Consider the following 16,964-nt stretch of genomic DNA (forward strand, 5'->3'; position numbering starts at 1 on the left):
AGTATTCTGTGAGGTAGCAGGCCCTGCTCCAGAGATGAAGTGTCTCAGCTCCAGTGACAAAGTATCTTGAATGAAGGAATAAAGAGGTGAGTTGATAAAATTATATCAAGATAAGCTAAGTAAAAAGGGTTCAAATTATAAGGAGGGCAAATAGTTAAAAATGCTTTTACATACCAACATTGTGTAACTTCTCAGTCTTGTAGTTGTTCAAACCACTCAGATGTAGCTAATTTTAGTTCTAACCAGGCTCAGAAGTTCTTGGCTAGTTTTACTACAATGCAGGAACGGTTCAACAGAGGGCCAAACAAAGGACAAGGGTTAAAACTGAGGGTACAAGGCTATCTTAAACTCTAATATCACCTTGGAACTTTACTATACATACAGATTAAAGTACTAATACCAGAGACTAGGGATAGTGAGTTCACAGATAAGGCTAAACCTTAGGCAGGCTTTTGCAACAGAAAAGGAAAACAAATTACAAAACAAACTGCCAATAGGGCTTAAATACAGCTAGGGCTTAAAAACAAAAGAGGGGAGTCTATATTAAACTAAATTTAAAATTTTATGCTGATTCTCACATTCTTTAAAGAAGGGGGTTCACTATAAAAACCAAGCAATTATGTACCTCTGTAACTGCTTAGGCTAGCCAGCTAGTGTTTCCTTTAATCCAAACCTAGAAAGGCTAAATTAAAATTTGAAATTAAATTAGCATTTGAAGTAAAACACAGTCTAAAAAGGAGAGATTTGAGCAGCTTCCTTTCTGGAAGACCTATTGTTAACCAGAGGCCGACTCACTCATCCTCCTTTATTGGTTAGATTCCAACCAGTATAATTGGCTCCAGTGAGGGTTGGAATTTTTGGCCCAAACTATTAGGATTCCTACAGGCAGACCCAGCTCTGCGAGGTAGCAGGCCCTGCTCCAGTGAAGAAGTGTCTGGAACAAGGGAATAAACAGGTGAGTTTAGCAGAAGTGTGAGTTCAGCAGTATGGTGAGGAGGCCAGGGCACAGGGTATTCAAGCATGAAGCGTAACAACATGGTCTCTGCTGATCCTTCTTAACATTCCACATTTAAGAAGACTACTTTTACACAATCAGTCTCCTATTTTGACATATTTACTGTGTTTTCCCCATAATTAAATCCAAATTGTGACCATATAAACTTAATACGTTCTCACTGTTTAGTTTTTGCATCTGTTAAAACAACTTCATTATGTTGTGTGTTAATTTGCTGTTCGCCCTCTGCCTGTATGTATGAACTTCCATTTCAGTGTATCTGAGGAAGTGTGCATGCATACAAAAACTCATGAATAAAACTTTGTTGGACTCTCAGGGCTTTTTTTGTAGCAGGAACTCCTTTGCTTATAAGGCCACATATCCCTGATGCAGCCAATCCCCCAAGAGTTTACAGTAGGCCCTGTACTAAGAGCCTTGTAAGCTCTTAAAGGAGTTCCTGTTACAAAAAAAGCCCTGGTTGGTCTTAAAGGTGCCACTGAACTAAAACGTTGTTCTCCTGTTTCAGACCAACATGGCTGCGCGTCTAGAGGTAAACAAAATTATGCATGGGATAGAGAAAGCAGAGGAAAAAATAACTTTTCTCCCTTTCTTACAATATAGTAACTTGTGGGCAGTCAATGAAATTGATGAGCAGTAGGGTTAGAACAAATAAAAGAAAGCACTTCTTCACCCAAAGAGTAATTAACATGTGGGATTCACTGTACCACAAGAAGTGGTGGAAGCTACAAGCATAGACAGCTTCAAGAGGGGATTGGATAAACATATGGAACAGAAGTCTATCAATAGCCATTAGCCACAAGATATAGATGGAACACTATGACTGTGGCAGTAATGCTCTGTATTCTTGGTGCTGGGGGTGGGTGCATAGTGGGAGGGCTTCTGGAGTTCTGGCCCCACTGGACCGCCTGATGACACCTTGGTTTTGGCCACTGTGTGACACAGAGGGAGGGACTGGATGGGCCATTGGCCTGATCGAACATGGCTGCTCTTATGTATTGTCACCTGTACATTCTTGGCCTTGAATGGAAGTATCTAATTAAGCCCCATTTTCTTTTGATTCCTTGAAACAAACAGGCAACAGATTTCTGTTCTGCTGTTTTCCAATGGGTTATTTGGCACACTAAGTTCTATCTACATTCAGGATTAAATGTCCTCACTATTCTCCCCAAACACTGTACAAATAGAAAGAAACAATCACACAGTCAGTAACCAAATAGAGTCAAGGGCTATAAACATTATGATTTACTTCCCTACTTACTAAATCCCAGCTAAAAATATATTGAAGTGGATCTTCTAAGAATACCTCAATTTTCCTATCACTTCCATAGTTGTTTGATGAGATGGATCCTTCATCTGAATAAGTAGTGGTTTCTAGCCTTACCAATTTCCCAAAGTTACCTGAATCATAATGCTAGAAGTAAAGGCCTGTAGTTGATGTACTTCAGAAGGAATTTGGGTTGCTCATTTATAGATGTTCAAGCATCAAAGCAATAAAGGTCCTGTCTTAAAAATGTATACAGTGCTTTGTAAGAAAGTCAAAGTTAGCGAAGTGTTGCCACAGTCAACAAGCAGAACCATGCTCCTTCTTGCCCACTAAGGCAAAAAGCAGAGACTCCAAACACAATGCTTTTTGCACACAATAAATGTCTCTGTGCAGCAGTCCAGCAATGCAGCCACAAATTCCATTGTCTCGCTTTATGCTTTGCTACCGGGTCACCTGCAAACAAAGAAAAAGGGATAATGAGAATGGTACGAGAGAATTTTTAAAATTTATTTTACTTCATTTATCATTTCTTTTACTTCATCCCATTCTCCCCATTTAGGACCCAAAGCAAGAACTTGCATAGTTCTCCTCTCCCCTATTTAAGCCTCAGAATAACCCTGTGATGATAGGTAGGCTGATTGTGTGTGACTGCCCAAAGGTCACCAAATGAGCTTTCATGGCAGAGTGTGGATTTGTATCTGGATCTCCAAAGTAGGATGGGCACGAACTGGGAAAATGTGGTTTAGTTCATGGCTGAACCATGAACAGAACCACGAACCAAAATGAAACAGGTTTGTTCAAAAACCAAACCAGTTCATAATTTGTGGTCCTGAAAACCTTGTTGATAGAGACTGCAGTCCCTTTAAACAGGTTTTGCAGAAAGCCCAAAAAAATAGCTGAGTGGCAAGAAGCAGCTAGGGACTGCAGAAGACAATACAAAAAACAGCTGCCTGGCGGTGAGAGGCTCCCAGCCACACAGCTGTTTCGGGCATTTTTGTGCAGTCTCTTTAAATGTTAAAGCAAACACAGGCAAAGTATAGGCAAAGCCCTTTTTTGTGACAGTGCTCACTGGTGTTAGTGTTGGAGGAGGGCTTTACAGATACTGTAGACCAGGGGTGTTGAACTCTTGTTATGAGGGCCTGATCTGATATAAATGGGACCTTGTTGGGCTGGGTCATGTGTGTCATAAAATGTAATGCCAGGTAGTGAGATATAAACTTTATAAAGGGCACATATAAACACAAAGATTTTTTTAAAAAAAACTTAAAATAAAATATGCTTAAAAGATTAGCACTAATGTAATATTTTGCTTATTTAACAATTTCTGATAACTGACACCTCTTGCTCTGAGAATTATTGCATCAAAATCTGGAAACAATGCCTGTGCTGTAGCAATCTTGAGTACGCTGCATGTGTTGTTCAGGTGTGTGTGTGTGAGTTGCAAACCTACTTTTGATTTACTGACATTCGTTACAGAAATCTCATGGTGAATGCTTTGAGCCTAAGACCCAGAGGAAAACACAAAATGGTTGGGTACTGCAAGCTTTTGTACAGAAGTTGCTTCATGTGCTTGTCAGTCAATGGAGAAAATATAGGCTTTGCTCTTTAGCTCCCATGTGATTGAGTAAGACTGGGATAGCAAGCTGTGATGCAGAAGGAAGCAAGAGAGAGAGAAGGAAGAAGATGACAGTGAGTTGCTCATGGGCCTGATAGGAGCCCTCTGGGGAGGCCTGATCCAGCCCTCTGGGCTGCATGTTTGACAACTCTGCTAGACCACCAAAAAGACAAATAAGTGGGTTCTAGATCGAATGAAGTCTGACCTCTCTAGAAGCTAAAATGACTCAACTGAGGCTATCATACTTTGGTTATCTTATGAGAAGACAACTGGAAAAAATATTAATCCTAGGAAAAGTTGAAGGCAGGAGGAAAAGATTCAACATGAGATGGATTGATTCAAAAGGAAGCCATGGTCCTCAGTAAGCAAGACCTCATAAAGCCTGGTAATGATAGGATATTTTGAAGGTCATTAATTCATAAGGTCGCCATAAATCTGAAGTGACTTGATGGCACTAAACACACACACACATCATTGGTACTGAATACCAGCACCTTTTTGTGGGGCTCTCCCAAGTCCTGGGGGGTAGGAATCGGTAAAAATTGCTGCAACCTTGTATGTGAGTATTAGCATCTTTTTTGTTTCAAGCAAAAGAAACACTGAGTTTAGGTATGTATTTACAACACTGCAGAAGGGAATTTGTTCTAAAACAAGGTTATTTGGTGATTGTGAAACCTCATCAGAGTAAAAACTTCTTCCTTCATCCTTTGTGCTTGTGAAGAAAAAATAGGGGGGGGGGGCGGCAGCAACTATCAGATGCCAAGTCAAACACCACTTTGCAAATAGACACAAGCAACATTTCAAATGCTGAAGGAGAAGCAAGGAGCTCCAGGGGTGTAGCAAAAGGACTTTTAAGTCCAGTCAATGAGGGGTGGCTTGAGAGCTCCTTTTTTGTTTCATTTAAGCGTTCTTGACTTTAAATGCAAAATGTAGTTTCTGAGCACAGTAGGCATGCGTTTTTAAAAGTGCTCTGCGAATTAGGTATGCTCATGAATATAAACAGTAAACTGTGTCCCATTAATTTTTATTCGGCTTCATAATCATTCAAAAAATGAAGGCCTTGTTGCATGCCTGTCTTCATCTTTCCTGAAGAGTTACTGTAAACATAAACAACATATAAACACATCACTACACCAATTCTTCATATTGCTCTTCACCTTTTCTTTTACACTAAAGGACTTGACTGCTAGAGCCTAAGGTTCAGATCTAGCATAGTGGATGCAGAACAGATAGAGCTGTGTATTCTTAGGATTTTTTTTTTATTTTAAAAAGCTGCAGTCTTTCTGTTTAGGTAAGCAGGGCTTTTTTTGTAGCAGGAACTCCTTTGCATATTAAGCTACACCCCCCTGATGTAGCCAATCCTCCTGGAGCTTACAGTAGGTCCTGTACAAAGAGCCCTGTAAGCTCTTGAAAGACTGGCTACATCAGGGGGGCGTAGCCTAATATGCAAAGGAGTTCCTGCTACAAAAAAAAGCCCTGGGTATTTGGTTCTGAAAGAAGACTTGGGGGTGTCAATTGAGTTCCTTGATGGAACTCAAACTGGCTTATGGGGGATTTCAGGGAGGTCTCTCATTTAGACACTTGCCAGATTCGGCCCTGCTTAGGTTTAGTAAGGTCGCCATGTGCCCTCCAACTATATCCCTAGAACTGAGGAATATAGTATTCCCATGGCAGAAAAGCTGACATTTCAGAACAGGGAGGAGGAACAATTTCAGAAGAACCTTGCCTCTCCTCATACCAGCCTCCTAATCTATGTGGCTATTCCTCCATATGCATCCCTCATCTCCAAAAAAGAGCTTCCTGAGGACTGGAAGGGGTTGCAGGAACAAAGAGGAAAGCAGGAAAATTCTGCATCTTGTGCATGGAATGGTTTGATACAGACCCTTGTTCTGAAAATGAAAGCATGTGTCTTTTAGACAAGAGCAATGTGGTACAGTTATAATCACAGTGCCAAAAGAAGGTCTCCCTCCTGAGGATAAGCTCAGCATCTTCCTGGTAAAGAATCTGCCATATCAACTGCTCTACTCTATGAAACACAGATGCATGCGAGTGACAAGCCCACAGGTATGATTCATGGACTGATAAGGAGTTTTTTCCCCTTGGGTCTCAGTTAGGCTATAACACTTCTGGTGCTTGACCAGATTGTAGAGTTGCCAATCCCCAGGTGGAGGCAGGGGATCCCCTGGTTTGGAGGCCCTCTCCCTACTTCACGGTCATCAAAAAGCAGGGGGGGGGGAGGGAAATGTCTGCTGGGCACTCAATTATTCCCTATGGAGACTGATTCCCATAGGGAATAATGGTGAATTGATCTGTGGTTATTTGGAGCTTGGGGGGGGGGCTGTTTTTTTTAGGTAGAGGCACCAAGTATTCAGCATAGCCTCTGGTGCCTCTCTTCAAAACACCCTCCAAGTTTCAAAAGTATTGAACCAGGCGGTCCAATTCCATGAGCCCCCAAAGGAGGTGCCCCTATCCTTCATTATTTCCAATGGAGGGAAGGCATTTAAAAGGTGTGCAGTCCCTTTAAATGTGATGGCCAGAATTCCTTTGGAGTTCAATTCAACCCTGCTACTGGCTCCACCCCCAAAGTCTCCTGGCTCCACCCCCAAAGTCCCCAGATATTTCTTGAATTGGACTTGGCAACCCTACTTGGCAGCAAACATGGATCTATGTCATTACGTATATAGAAAAAAAAGTCACTGTAACAAAGAAATTGTTCAATCATATTCTTCATTTCCCTGGGTTTTATGTGAAGTTGTGTTTTGCTTCCATAACACAGATTTCTTATTATTCAGTGTTACCACACATTGCTTTTCAGGTGTTTCTATCTGAAGTTCTTTTAGAACAGTGGTTTTCAACTTTTCCTGATGCAGGATCAATTTTAACCTCCAGACAGAAGAATGGAACTCATTGAGTTGTGAGCAAGAGACAGAAAATTAACCTGACATCATGATCACCTGACATGGAGTCATGTGACAGAAGAAGAGTCCTGCCTTTGCTGAAATCTCTTGACCACTGTGACCTTACCTGGCCATCCTGCAGCTCTGCTCACCTTGCCTGCACACACAGGCAGGAAGAGTTGCTCATCTGTTTTATAGATTACTATTAATAATTCAAGTACACTAGCAGAAAATCCTTCCCCCAAACAGCAAATAGCAATGGTGACTCTCTAGGGGCTTGTGACCTAGCAGGTATGCCTGCACAACCATGGACTCAAGTCCACTGATTAAGGATATACTATGGCCATTCTCTATACTAATAAAAAACATTGATAAATGTTGGCTTTTATTGCATTTGAATTTTACATTATGGGTACCATTATTCAGGGTTACCACTTCCATCTTTATAAATTCTAGGTAATAGCTCTCTCATCTATGATAGTGATAGCCCATCATGCAGATTAGTTTACTGTTATGTAAATAATGTTTGTATAGAGAAGCAAAATGTTTTACACTACTCAAGGCATGTTTGCTCTGAATGATAGCATAGGCAACTTTTTGATATTTAAATTTGGAATTATTCCCAAACTGAATAATACTAAAAGACAGCTTATTGCTGCTTCATGACCAGGGGACTGTATTTTATTACCCAAAGACATGCCACTTGAAATGGCTGCACGCTGGGGAGTCTGGCAACCTAACATTGATATTTAACTTCAAAAAGAATACAGTGATGCAGGTAAGCAAACACGGAGAGACCAGAGTTCATGCATCTGCAGTATTATGTGGCAATCCTTAACCCCTCCCTCCAATCTCTGTGTATCAAAAATATATTCACAAAATAACAAGAAAATGGAAAAAATCCTTATCAAATTAAAGATCCTTGCTGCACCTTTGGGTGCAATGTGAACCCATTAAGATCAAAGTGAGCTTTGCCACTGACTTCAGTGGGATGTGGATTGCACACTTGGGGACCTCTTCTTTGAAGAGAGGAGTTAATAGCTTGTTACTTTAATGAAGCAAAACCAGTTTAGGGCACTCTTGGGTGCTAATTCAGCACAGTAGTTAATCTGAAACCATAGATGTGTGCAAAGGCCTAAATCAGAATCGGAATGCTCCCTCCATTTCTGCATACTGAACCAGTGAAAAGTTCACTTCTGCTCATTTTTGATCTAAGGACACGTAACTCTGCTGACTTTCTTGTCTCTGACTATAGCTGCCACAATCTCCATCACTACCACCACTACAATAATGGAGCTGCTGTTGGATAAAGAGATGGTTGGACATACACAAAGATGGACTTAGTTTTCACATGTCTATCATTGCAAAGTTCAAGTGCGCCAAACAAATGAATTGATGTAAAGCTATTGCTCCAGTCCAGTTCCCCATGACCACAACTATAAAGGAAATAAATAAACAACTAAAGGAAAGATGAATATGGTGTGACTTGAAGATGCATGACACAACAATCTTTCTAAGTTAAACATCTCTGGTAAGTACTACATGGAAGACATCATGGGGTCTTTATAATGCTGCCTTGAGCTCCATGAAGGAAGAAAGGCTGGATAGAACTGTACCTATTAAACTAACTAATGGGTACCCAGAGATCTTGTGAGTACAGGTGGTCCTCTTTCATTCAACAAAGGTAGCAGCTCCCTACAAGCAAATGCATACAAGCATTGTTTCCACTGAAATGAGACATTCTGGGCAGAGGAACTCTGCGCACATTGGAACTTGTGTGCGGCATGGAATCACTGGATTAGGGTTATTTGTGTTTAAAATGCTCACAAAATAACCGAGTTATTTTATGTGCTTGATCTATTAGTAGTCATATTTTCTTTCTTTCTGCTGTTACTGGGGATGGTTGGAAAAGAAAATAAGAATTGTCACTTTATTTCATGACTTTGCAAAAGAAAGCTTTGGGGGCATAAAGATTGGTCTGTCACATTTTATGCTGAATTTTTCTTAAATTTAAAACAAGCATATGCTGACAAGCAGATCTGCAAGTCTGACCTTTACATTAATCTCTGTACCATCTCTGACAGTGGTAAAATCAATGTCAAAGGCATTACTCTAAGTAATGTAAAGCAAAATAAAGGAGAGAGTTTCAGGGAAACAGCACTTCTCTTCTAGTCATGGGGCTAATGCTGCACTTGTTCATCTCCATACATTCAGAACAATATACAAGTCCAATAGACCTTAAAGACCAACAGTATATTCCCCAGTAAAACCTTCATGAGTCAAACCACACTTCATCAGATACCCTCAAACATTTAGGGACCCAATACATAAAAATGACTGAAATCATCTGCTAGGTCTTGCTTGTTCAAAGTTTGCTTTGATCTTGGACTTCATATAGCCACATATAAAGAGTCTTCAAATTCAACTAGTTCAAATCTGTGGATAACATTTTCACATTAGGAAGACTGTGTAATGGCCATAAAAGAGCAATTTAGAACCCATCACAGGAATGATATGTAAACCATGTTGACAACAACAGACAGCAAAAACATTTATTTATTAATTAAAATATTTTTTTGTAAACACAATTTTATTGATAACATATGGTAACCATATTCATTAATACCTTCTTTTTATCTATCCCATATGCTATTTTCTAGTCCCCCCTTCCCCTGTTACTTGACTCCCGCCGAAGTTATGTACTTAAAATACTAACATTTAAAGGTACCCTTAAACCATAAGAACCTATATTCATATTCTTTTTTCTAGTATTATCATTATCAGAAAATTGTCCAATATCCTTTTATATTCCATTCTTCTTCTACATAACATCTAAACTTTTTCCACTCCTTTTCATACACTTCCAAATCATAGTCTCTTAAGATTCTTGTTAGTTTGTCCATCTCACTCCATGTTATAACTTTTACAATCCAATCCCATTTTTCTGGTATTTTTTCTTGCTTCCATAACTGCGCATATAATGTCCTAGCCGCTGAAAGCAAGTACCAGATCAAAGTTCTATCTTCTTTTGGAAATTTTTCCATTTGTAATCCCAATAAAAAGTCTCTGCTACTTTCTTAAATTCATATCCCAAGATCTTTGAAATTTCTTGTTGAATCATCTGCCAATACTTTTTCGCTCTTTCACAAGTCCACCACATATGGTAAAAAGAGCCTTCATGTCTTCTACATTTCCAACATCTGTCTGGCATCTTTTTATTGATCTTTGCCAATTTTTTAGGAGTCATATACCACCTATACATCATCTTAAAACAATTTTCTTTTATACTCTGACATGTTGATAATTTTATAGAGTTCTTCCAAAGATACTCCCATGTATCCATCTATATTTCTTTATTTACATTGATTGCCCACTTAATCATTTGAGATTTTACTACCTCATCTTCCATAGACCATTTTAACAGTAACTTATATATTTTTGAAATTAATTTCTCATTATCTCCAAGCAGAACTTTTTCCATTTCTGTTTGCTCATGTCTTATTCCTTCAGTTATGATATCATTCTCCACCAGGCTTCTTATTTGTTGCATTTGAAACCAATCATAGTTTTTATTCAACTCCTCAGCAGTTTTCAATTCTATTTTGCCACTTTGTATTTTTAGTAATTGATTGTATGACAATCTTCTCTCTTCACTGGTTTCAGCTGTTATTTTTATTACTTCTACTGGCACTATCCATAATGTTTTTCTCTCATCACCATATTTCTTGTACTTCATCCATGTATTTAACAAATTATTTCTAATATAATGGTGAGAAAAAAACATCCATCTTTTTCTTCCCATCGTACATATAAGCATGCCAGCCGAATTTATTTCCATGAGCTTCCAACATTAAAAGTTTTTTATTCAACAGCGCCATCCAGTCTTTTATCCATACTAAGCAAACTGCATCATGATATAGTCTTAAATCTGGTAGCTGGAATCCTCCTCTCTCTTGAGCATCTGTTAAAATTTTCATTTTAATCCTTGGTTTCTTCCCAGCCCATACAAATTCTGAAATCTTCCTTTGCCATTTATTAAATTGTTTGCTATCTTTCACAATCAGAATGGTTTGAAACAAATACATTATTCTCGGCAGAATATTCATCTTAATTGCAGCTATTCTGCCCAGCATGACAGATTAAGCTTATTCCATTTCACCATATCTTCATGCATCTTATGCCATAGCTTTTCATAGTTATTTTTGAACAAATCAATATTCCTCATTGTTATCTCCAAGCCCAAATACTTTACTTTAGAAGTAACTTCACATCCCGTCTGCAATTCCTTTTGCTTATTTACTTGCATGTTTTTACATAAAAATTTTGATTTTTCTTTATTAACATAAAGTCCCGCCAACGCTCCATATTCTTGTATCTTGGATAACAGCAAAGGTATTACTTGTATAGGATTTTCAGCTATAAACATTATATCATCAGCAAATGCTCTATATTTATAAGTAAATCCTCTAATTTTCAGCCCTTCTATTTTTTTATCGTCTAATATTTGCATCAGCAAAATTTCAAGAGTCATTATAAACAACAATGGTGAAAGCGGACAGCCTTGTCTTGTACCTTTACTGATCATCATATCCTCTGTGAGGTCTGCATTTATACACAACTTTGCTCGCTGTTCCATATATATTGCTTTTATCATTCTTATGAAGTGTTCTCCAAGTTCTATCTTTTCCATTATTGCAAACATAAAGTCCCAATTCAAATTATCAAAGACTTTATCTGCATCCACAAAAAAATAATGTGACTTTTTTTTCTGGATGTTTTTCATAATATTCTACAATATTTACAACTGTTCTTATATTATCAAAGATTTCAGGTTTTCACGGCTGGTAACATCATTAGGGTTTGTAGAGTCTTTCGGGATCAAGTGCCGTGTTCTACTGGAGAAAGTTTTCCTTCCAGACGTTTCGTTCTCAGCTGCGGAGAACATCCTCAGTGGCGTTGCAGCCGGAGCAGGCGCTCAGACCTTCTTGGCTGCTGTGCATGAAGGTCTGAGCGCCTGCTCCGGCTGCAACGCCACTGAGGATGTTCTCCGCAGCTGAGAACGAAACGTCTGGAAGGAAAACTTTTTCCAGTAGAACACGGCACTTGATCCCGAAAGACTCTACAAACCCTAATGTTCTTATATTGTCTCTTATTTGCCTTTTAGGGAAAAATCCTGCTTGATCTTCCTTTATGAAATTAATCAAATATTGTTTAAGTCGTTCTGCAAAGATTCTTATGTATATCTTATAATCATTATTTAATAATGAAATTGGTCTGTAGTTCTGTACATTCGTAACATCTCTATCTTCCTTGGGGATCAATGAAATTACAGCTTCTTTCCAAGTGTTTGCTATTTTTCCTTTTACTCTTATCATATTCATCAATTTTTGCAGTTTTGGTACTAATTCTTCTTTAAAGGTTTTGAAAAATTTAGCCGTATATCCATCTGGCCCAGGTGCCTTTCCCATTTTCATTGCATTAATTGCTGCTGCAATTTCAATTTTTTCAATTGGATCATTCAAAATTTTCTTCATATATTCAGTTAAGGGTGCTATTTTAATATTTTGCAAATACGCTTCAATCTTTTCTTTTTTTATCTTTACACCCTTAAATAAATTAGCATAATACTTAAAAATTGTCTTTTTATTCCTGCTTGATCTACCATCTCTCTTCCATCAGCCACAATTTTATTAATAATTTAACTTTCTCTCTTTTTCTTCAGTTGCCAGGCTAAGTACTTTCCAGGTTTATTCGCACCCTCAAAAGATTTCTGTTGCAGTTTTTTCAAATTCCATTCTACTTCTTTATTCAACAAATGTCTCATTTGGGTTTGTAATATAGTAATTTCCCTTATAATTTTCTTTTTCCCTGGTCTTTTTCTCAGTTCCCCTTCTTTTTTCTTTATCTCGTTTTGAATGTCCAATCTCTGTTTTTCTTTTGCTCTTTTATCCTTATTGTTCAATGTAATCAATATCCCTCTCATTACAGCTTTGAAAGTGTCCCATACCACCTGGAACTTGAGGGATGTGAAAGAACTTCTGCGCCTGAGGTTGGTGGAGCTTGAACTGAGATCTGCTAGAGCTAGTCTTTCTGCGCACATTTTCTTAGGGAAGCAAGCCGAAGTACTGTCCCCAGCCAGGTATCTTTTCAACATCACTATCCCAAAATATCGGAGAGCTTTCTCAAAAGCATGACTCAACGCACTTTTCTCTTCGGTGCTTTTGGGACGTTACGCTGGGTACCCATATCTGGAAAGATTGTGCCCCTGCAATTGCAATGAGGCTGAAACAACTCTCCACATCATTTTGCAGTGCCCTAATTACAATGACTTGAGGGCAAGATTAATCTCTCCAATTCTTGGGTCCTTGGCGGGCAGGCAGGAGGATGAGCAAATTGCCTTCCTCCTGTCTGACACTCATTCTGATGTTTCATCTAAGATTGCCCGTTTCTGTTATGCTGCTCAGTTGGCAAGGAGGGAAATTGAGAGTGTAAATCTTGGTTATGAATTTTAACAATATGTGTAATAGTAGGAGTCAGGAATTTTGTGTAAGAGGTGATGGGTTTGTTTTTATGATTTTGTTTTTGTTTGTATTAAGCTGGTCGGATGACCGTGAATAAAGAACTACCATCTGGAACTCTATATCATCTTTGTCATTTATTTGGAAAAAAGCTTTAGTTTCATTTTTAAAAAATGTTCTTTATCTTGTAGCAAATCTTCATTTATTCTCCATCTTCTTGTTTTTCTTTGCAATTTTGTAGCCCATAATATTGGATTATGATCCGCACTTATATTTGGAAGAATCTCTATGTTTTTAGTTATGAGGCCCAAATGCAATGTCAATTCTGGAAGAAGTATTATGTCTTGGTGAAAAAAAAGTATAGTCTCTTACTTCAGGGTTAAATTTTCTCCAAATATCTTCCAAATTTTCTTGTTTAACCAGTTTAAAAAATGATTTTGGCAATTTTCCTTCCTTATTATTACTTTTTTGGCCAGATCTATTTATTTTATTCTTTATTGTTCCATTAAAATCTCCCATCATCAAGATCTGGTCATAAACCACTTCATCCAACTGTCTGATAATGTCTTTTAAAAAAGCATCTTTTGCACCATTTGGTGCATACAGTCCTAATAACGTTTTCCCCCCATTAATCATTATCTCTACTGCTATATATCTTCCATCTTTATCTTTAAATACCAATTTTGGCTCTAATTGCTGATTAATATAAAAAACCACGCCCCTTTTCTTTTGTTCGGCTAATGAAAAAAAAATCCAGTCCTAATTGTTTATTCCATAAAAATTTGTAATCCTTTTGTTGTATATGAACTTCCTGTAAACAAATTATGTTACAATTTTGTTTTTTAATCCAATGAAAAGTTGCTTTTCTTTTTTGTGGTGAATTTAGTCCACTTACATTCCAAGATAATAATTTGTAATCCATCATGGTGAAAAGTCTTTATTTTGTTCGTAAAAACTAGACATGTGCGTTTGTGATTGTAATCCATGTAGCTCAAAACTCAAGCCTTCAGGTATTATCCATCTATATCTTATTTCTTTAGCACACAATTTCTCTGTCAGTTTCTTGTACGTTTTTTTTTATCATTTATCACTTGTCTTGGCAACTCTTTCATTATTCTGAATCTGCTTCCTTCTACTATCAGAGTCGTTTGGAAATTTTTATTCAAAATTTTCCCTGCCATGTCTTTTGACATAAATTTTATAACTATATCTCTTGGCAAATTTTTGCTCTTGGCATATGATGAATTAACTCTGTACATGTTATCATACATATTTCTAGTCCTTTCAGGATCTTCCTCCAAAAAGTCAGCAATTATTTTCACCATATATTCCTTTAAGACAGTTCCCTCCCCTTCAGGTACTCCTCCCAGACGAACTTGAGTTTCCATCATTCTGCAGTCATGTATTGTCACCTTCTCTTGCAGCTTTAGCAAGGTGGAATCATGTACTTTAACCTTCTCCTCAACATCCTGGACTTTTTTTGTGACCACCATGTCATTTTTAAAATTTTACACTTCCTTTTTAAGATCTCCAATATCTTTTTAAAGTTCTTTTTTACAGGCTGTTAGCATCTTGTCAACTCCTTTCATTATTCCAGCTTCCATCGCTTCTAATTGGTCTTGCATTTTTTCCAAAGAGAGAGCTCTTGCACGTGTTGTTTTTGACTCTGACATCAAAGAAAGCCTACGAAAATTTTAACATCTCAAAATCAAAATCCAAACAGCAGATTCAATAACTTAGAACTTGCCCTTTTAAATAAGCCTAATTTCGCCGTTCTACGACCTTCCTGGGCTTAGATATTAATTTTTTAAAGTTTTTTTTTTTTTCAAAATGGCGATCACAATTTCTCTATAGTAAAAAATCCTAGAGTAGGACTTCTTGTTCGTCTCTCTTATCTTGTTACTTCCTGCTTTGCTAGGCAGCAAATCCTGTTCTCAATGGTATCCAAATCTCACAGTCTTTGTTAGTCTCACTTCCCTTGTTACTTCCTGATTTGCTAGGCACCAAGTCTCGTCCTCAATGTTATCCAAGTCTCACGATCTTTGACGTACTTCCTGTGTTGATTGTAGAGAATGCAGAGCTGTGACGCTGATGCTTTCGTTGATGACCACAGGTATTTCAAACAAATACTTCTTCCCAATTTTTAGCATTGTCATTTTAACGAAGTTCAAAGTTCAATCTTTCTTTTCTTTGTCTTCCCCTCTTTCTAGATCACTCCTTCCCACCTTCCAAAATTATTTAGTTTGCCTTAAAAAAGTCCCGGAGCGAAAGATTGTAATCAGTTACCTCTGCACTGATAACCAGCTTAGCTTTGGTCTCTTCAAATGTCAGATGTTCATCAGTCCCAAAAGAGCTTAGGACCTTGTCAAGCTTATGCCAATTAAATGGCTCTACAAGCCTCTGTAGATGATGAAAAACGCCACTCTTCTCCGGCAGTCCCTCAAAGCCTCTAAAGAGCCCCCAATGGGGCTCCCTATCAGCCAAGGTTAACCTCCGCTGAGTTTCTGTGCGTATCCTGGACAAATCTCTAACTGAGAAATGTAGGCAGAAGGCCAAAGAAAGCCTTTTCCTACCCTGAACAGAGGCTTAAGACTGTCCCCGTTCAGAGGACCGGTCAGCTCAGCACGATTCCCAAGCCGGAAGCCTATTAATTAAAATATTTATGTCCCGCCTTTCCTGATGATATAAGGTAAGGAAACTACATGCAGTCTACCCAAAACAGAAGCCAAAAGGAGACTATACAGATGATTGCAAGGTAGTTTCTCAATGGTTGGGCCATGTGGAGGACAACAAAAGTGGCATTTGGGTTGCCAAACAGGGCCTGGAAAATTTATTTATTTCTATTTTTATCCTGCCTCTTCTCTGGCAATCAGGGCTTGGGGTGGATAACAACATAGATACAAAACATAGAGAAAATACAAATATTCTATAAAGCAATTTATAGAACCCTGGCAGGACGATCAGAGAAGCCAATAGTAGGCCCAGTAAGATTGCCTCAACGAAATGTCTGGAGGAATAATTCCATCTTACAGGCCCCACAGAACCTAGATGGGTCCTGCAGGGCATGAGTTTCTTCAGACAGAGCATTCTACCAGGCTGCAGCCATGATAGAGAAAGCTCTTGTTCTGGTTAAAGTTAAACAAGGTATCTGAGGGCCAGGCACTGCCAAAAGTCTACATGAAGCAGAGCACAAACACTGTGGGGTTCATAATGGGAGAGGCGGTCCTTAAGGTATGACAGTCCAATGGGCAGGAGCCCTCGTTTGCAACCTAATGATGGAACTGGTGATGCGCTGACATCACTCCCTATGCATCCAGAAGTGATGTCAGTGTGTCATGAGGAATGCCGAAGATGCTCTGGCATTTAGGCAAAACTCTAGCCGTACAGTATTGTCCAAATGCCAAAGCATCTCCAGCCATGCCTTGACATTATTTCTGGACACACAATAAGTTATGGCAGCATGTTGTAGATATTGCTGATTTTTTCCAATTTTTTGGGAGAAAGGGGCATGTTTGTGCTTGTATATGTATCCTTGGGGTTTTTTTTAGGTTTCCTTTTAAAATTAATAAAAATTATTTTTTAAGAAGTAGATACTGCTGATGTCCCCTCCCTTCTAGTCTCCTGATACCCACCCCCCACTGTCCTGCTGAGTGAC

At 38.5% G+C, this 16,964-nt stretch overlaps 1 protein-coding gene across 1 annotated transcript in view; it reads right to left on the reverse strand.

The window, feature by feature from the left end:
• Positions 1–2,427: 2,427 nt before the first annotated feature.
• Positions 2,428–16,964, reverse strand: part of TAFA4 (TAFA chemokine like family member 4) — a 159,682-nt gene continuing 145,145 nt past the window's right edge. Inside the window, exon 3 of the mRNA XM_060238274.1 lies at positions 2,428–2,732. Within this exon, the coding sequence (XP_060094257.1) occupies positions 2,557–2,732 (176 nt within the window). The 3' untranslated portion in view covers positions 2,428–2,556. The remainder of the gene's footprint in view (positions 2,733–16,964) is intronic.

Source organism: Heteronotia binoei, chromosome 5 (genome assembly GCF_032191835.1).
Source record: "Heteronotia binoei isolate CCM8104 ecotype False Entrance Well chromosome 5, APGP_CSIRO_Hbin_v1, whole genome shotgun sequence".
NCBI lineage: Eukaryota > Metazoa > Chordata > Lepidosauria > Squamata > Gekkonidae > Heteronotia > Heteronotia binoei.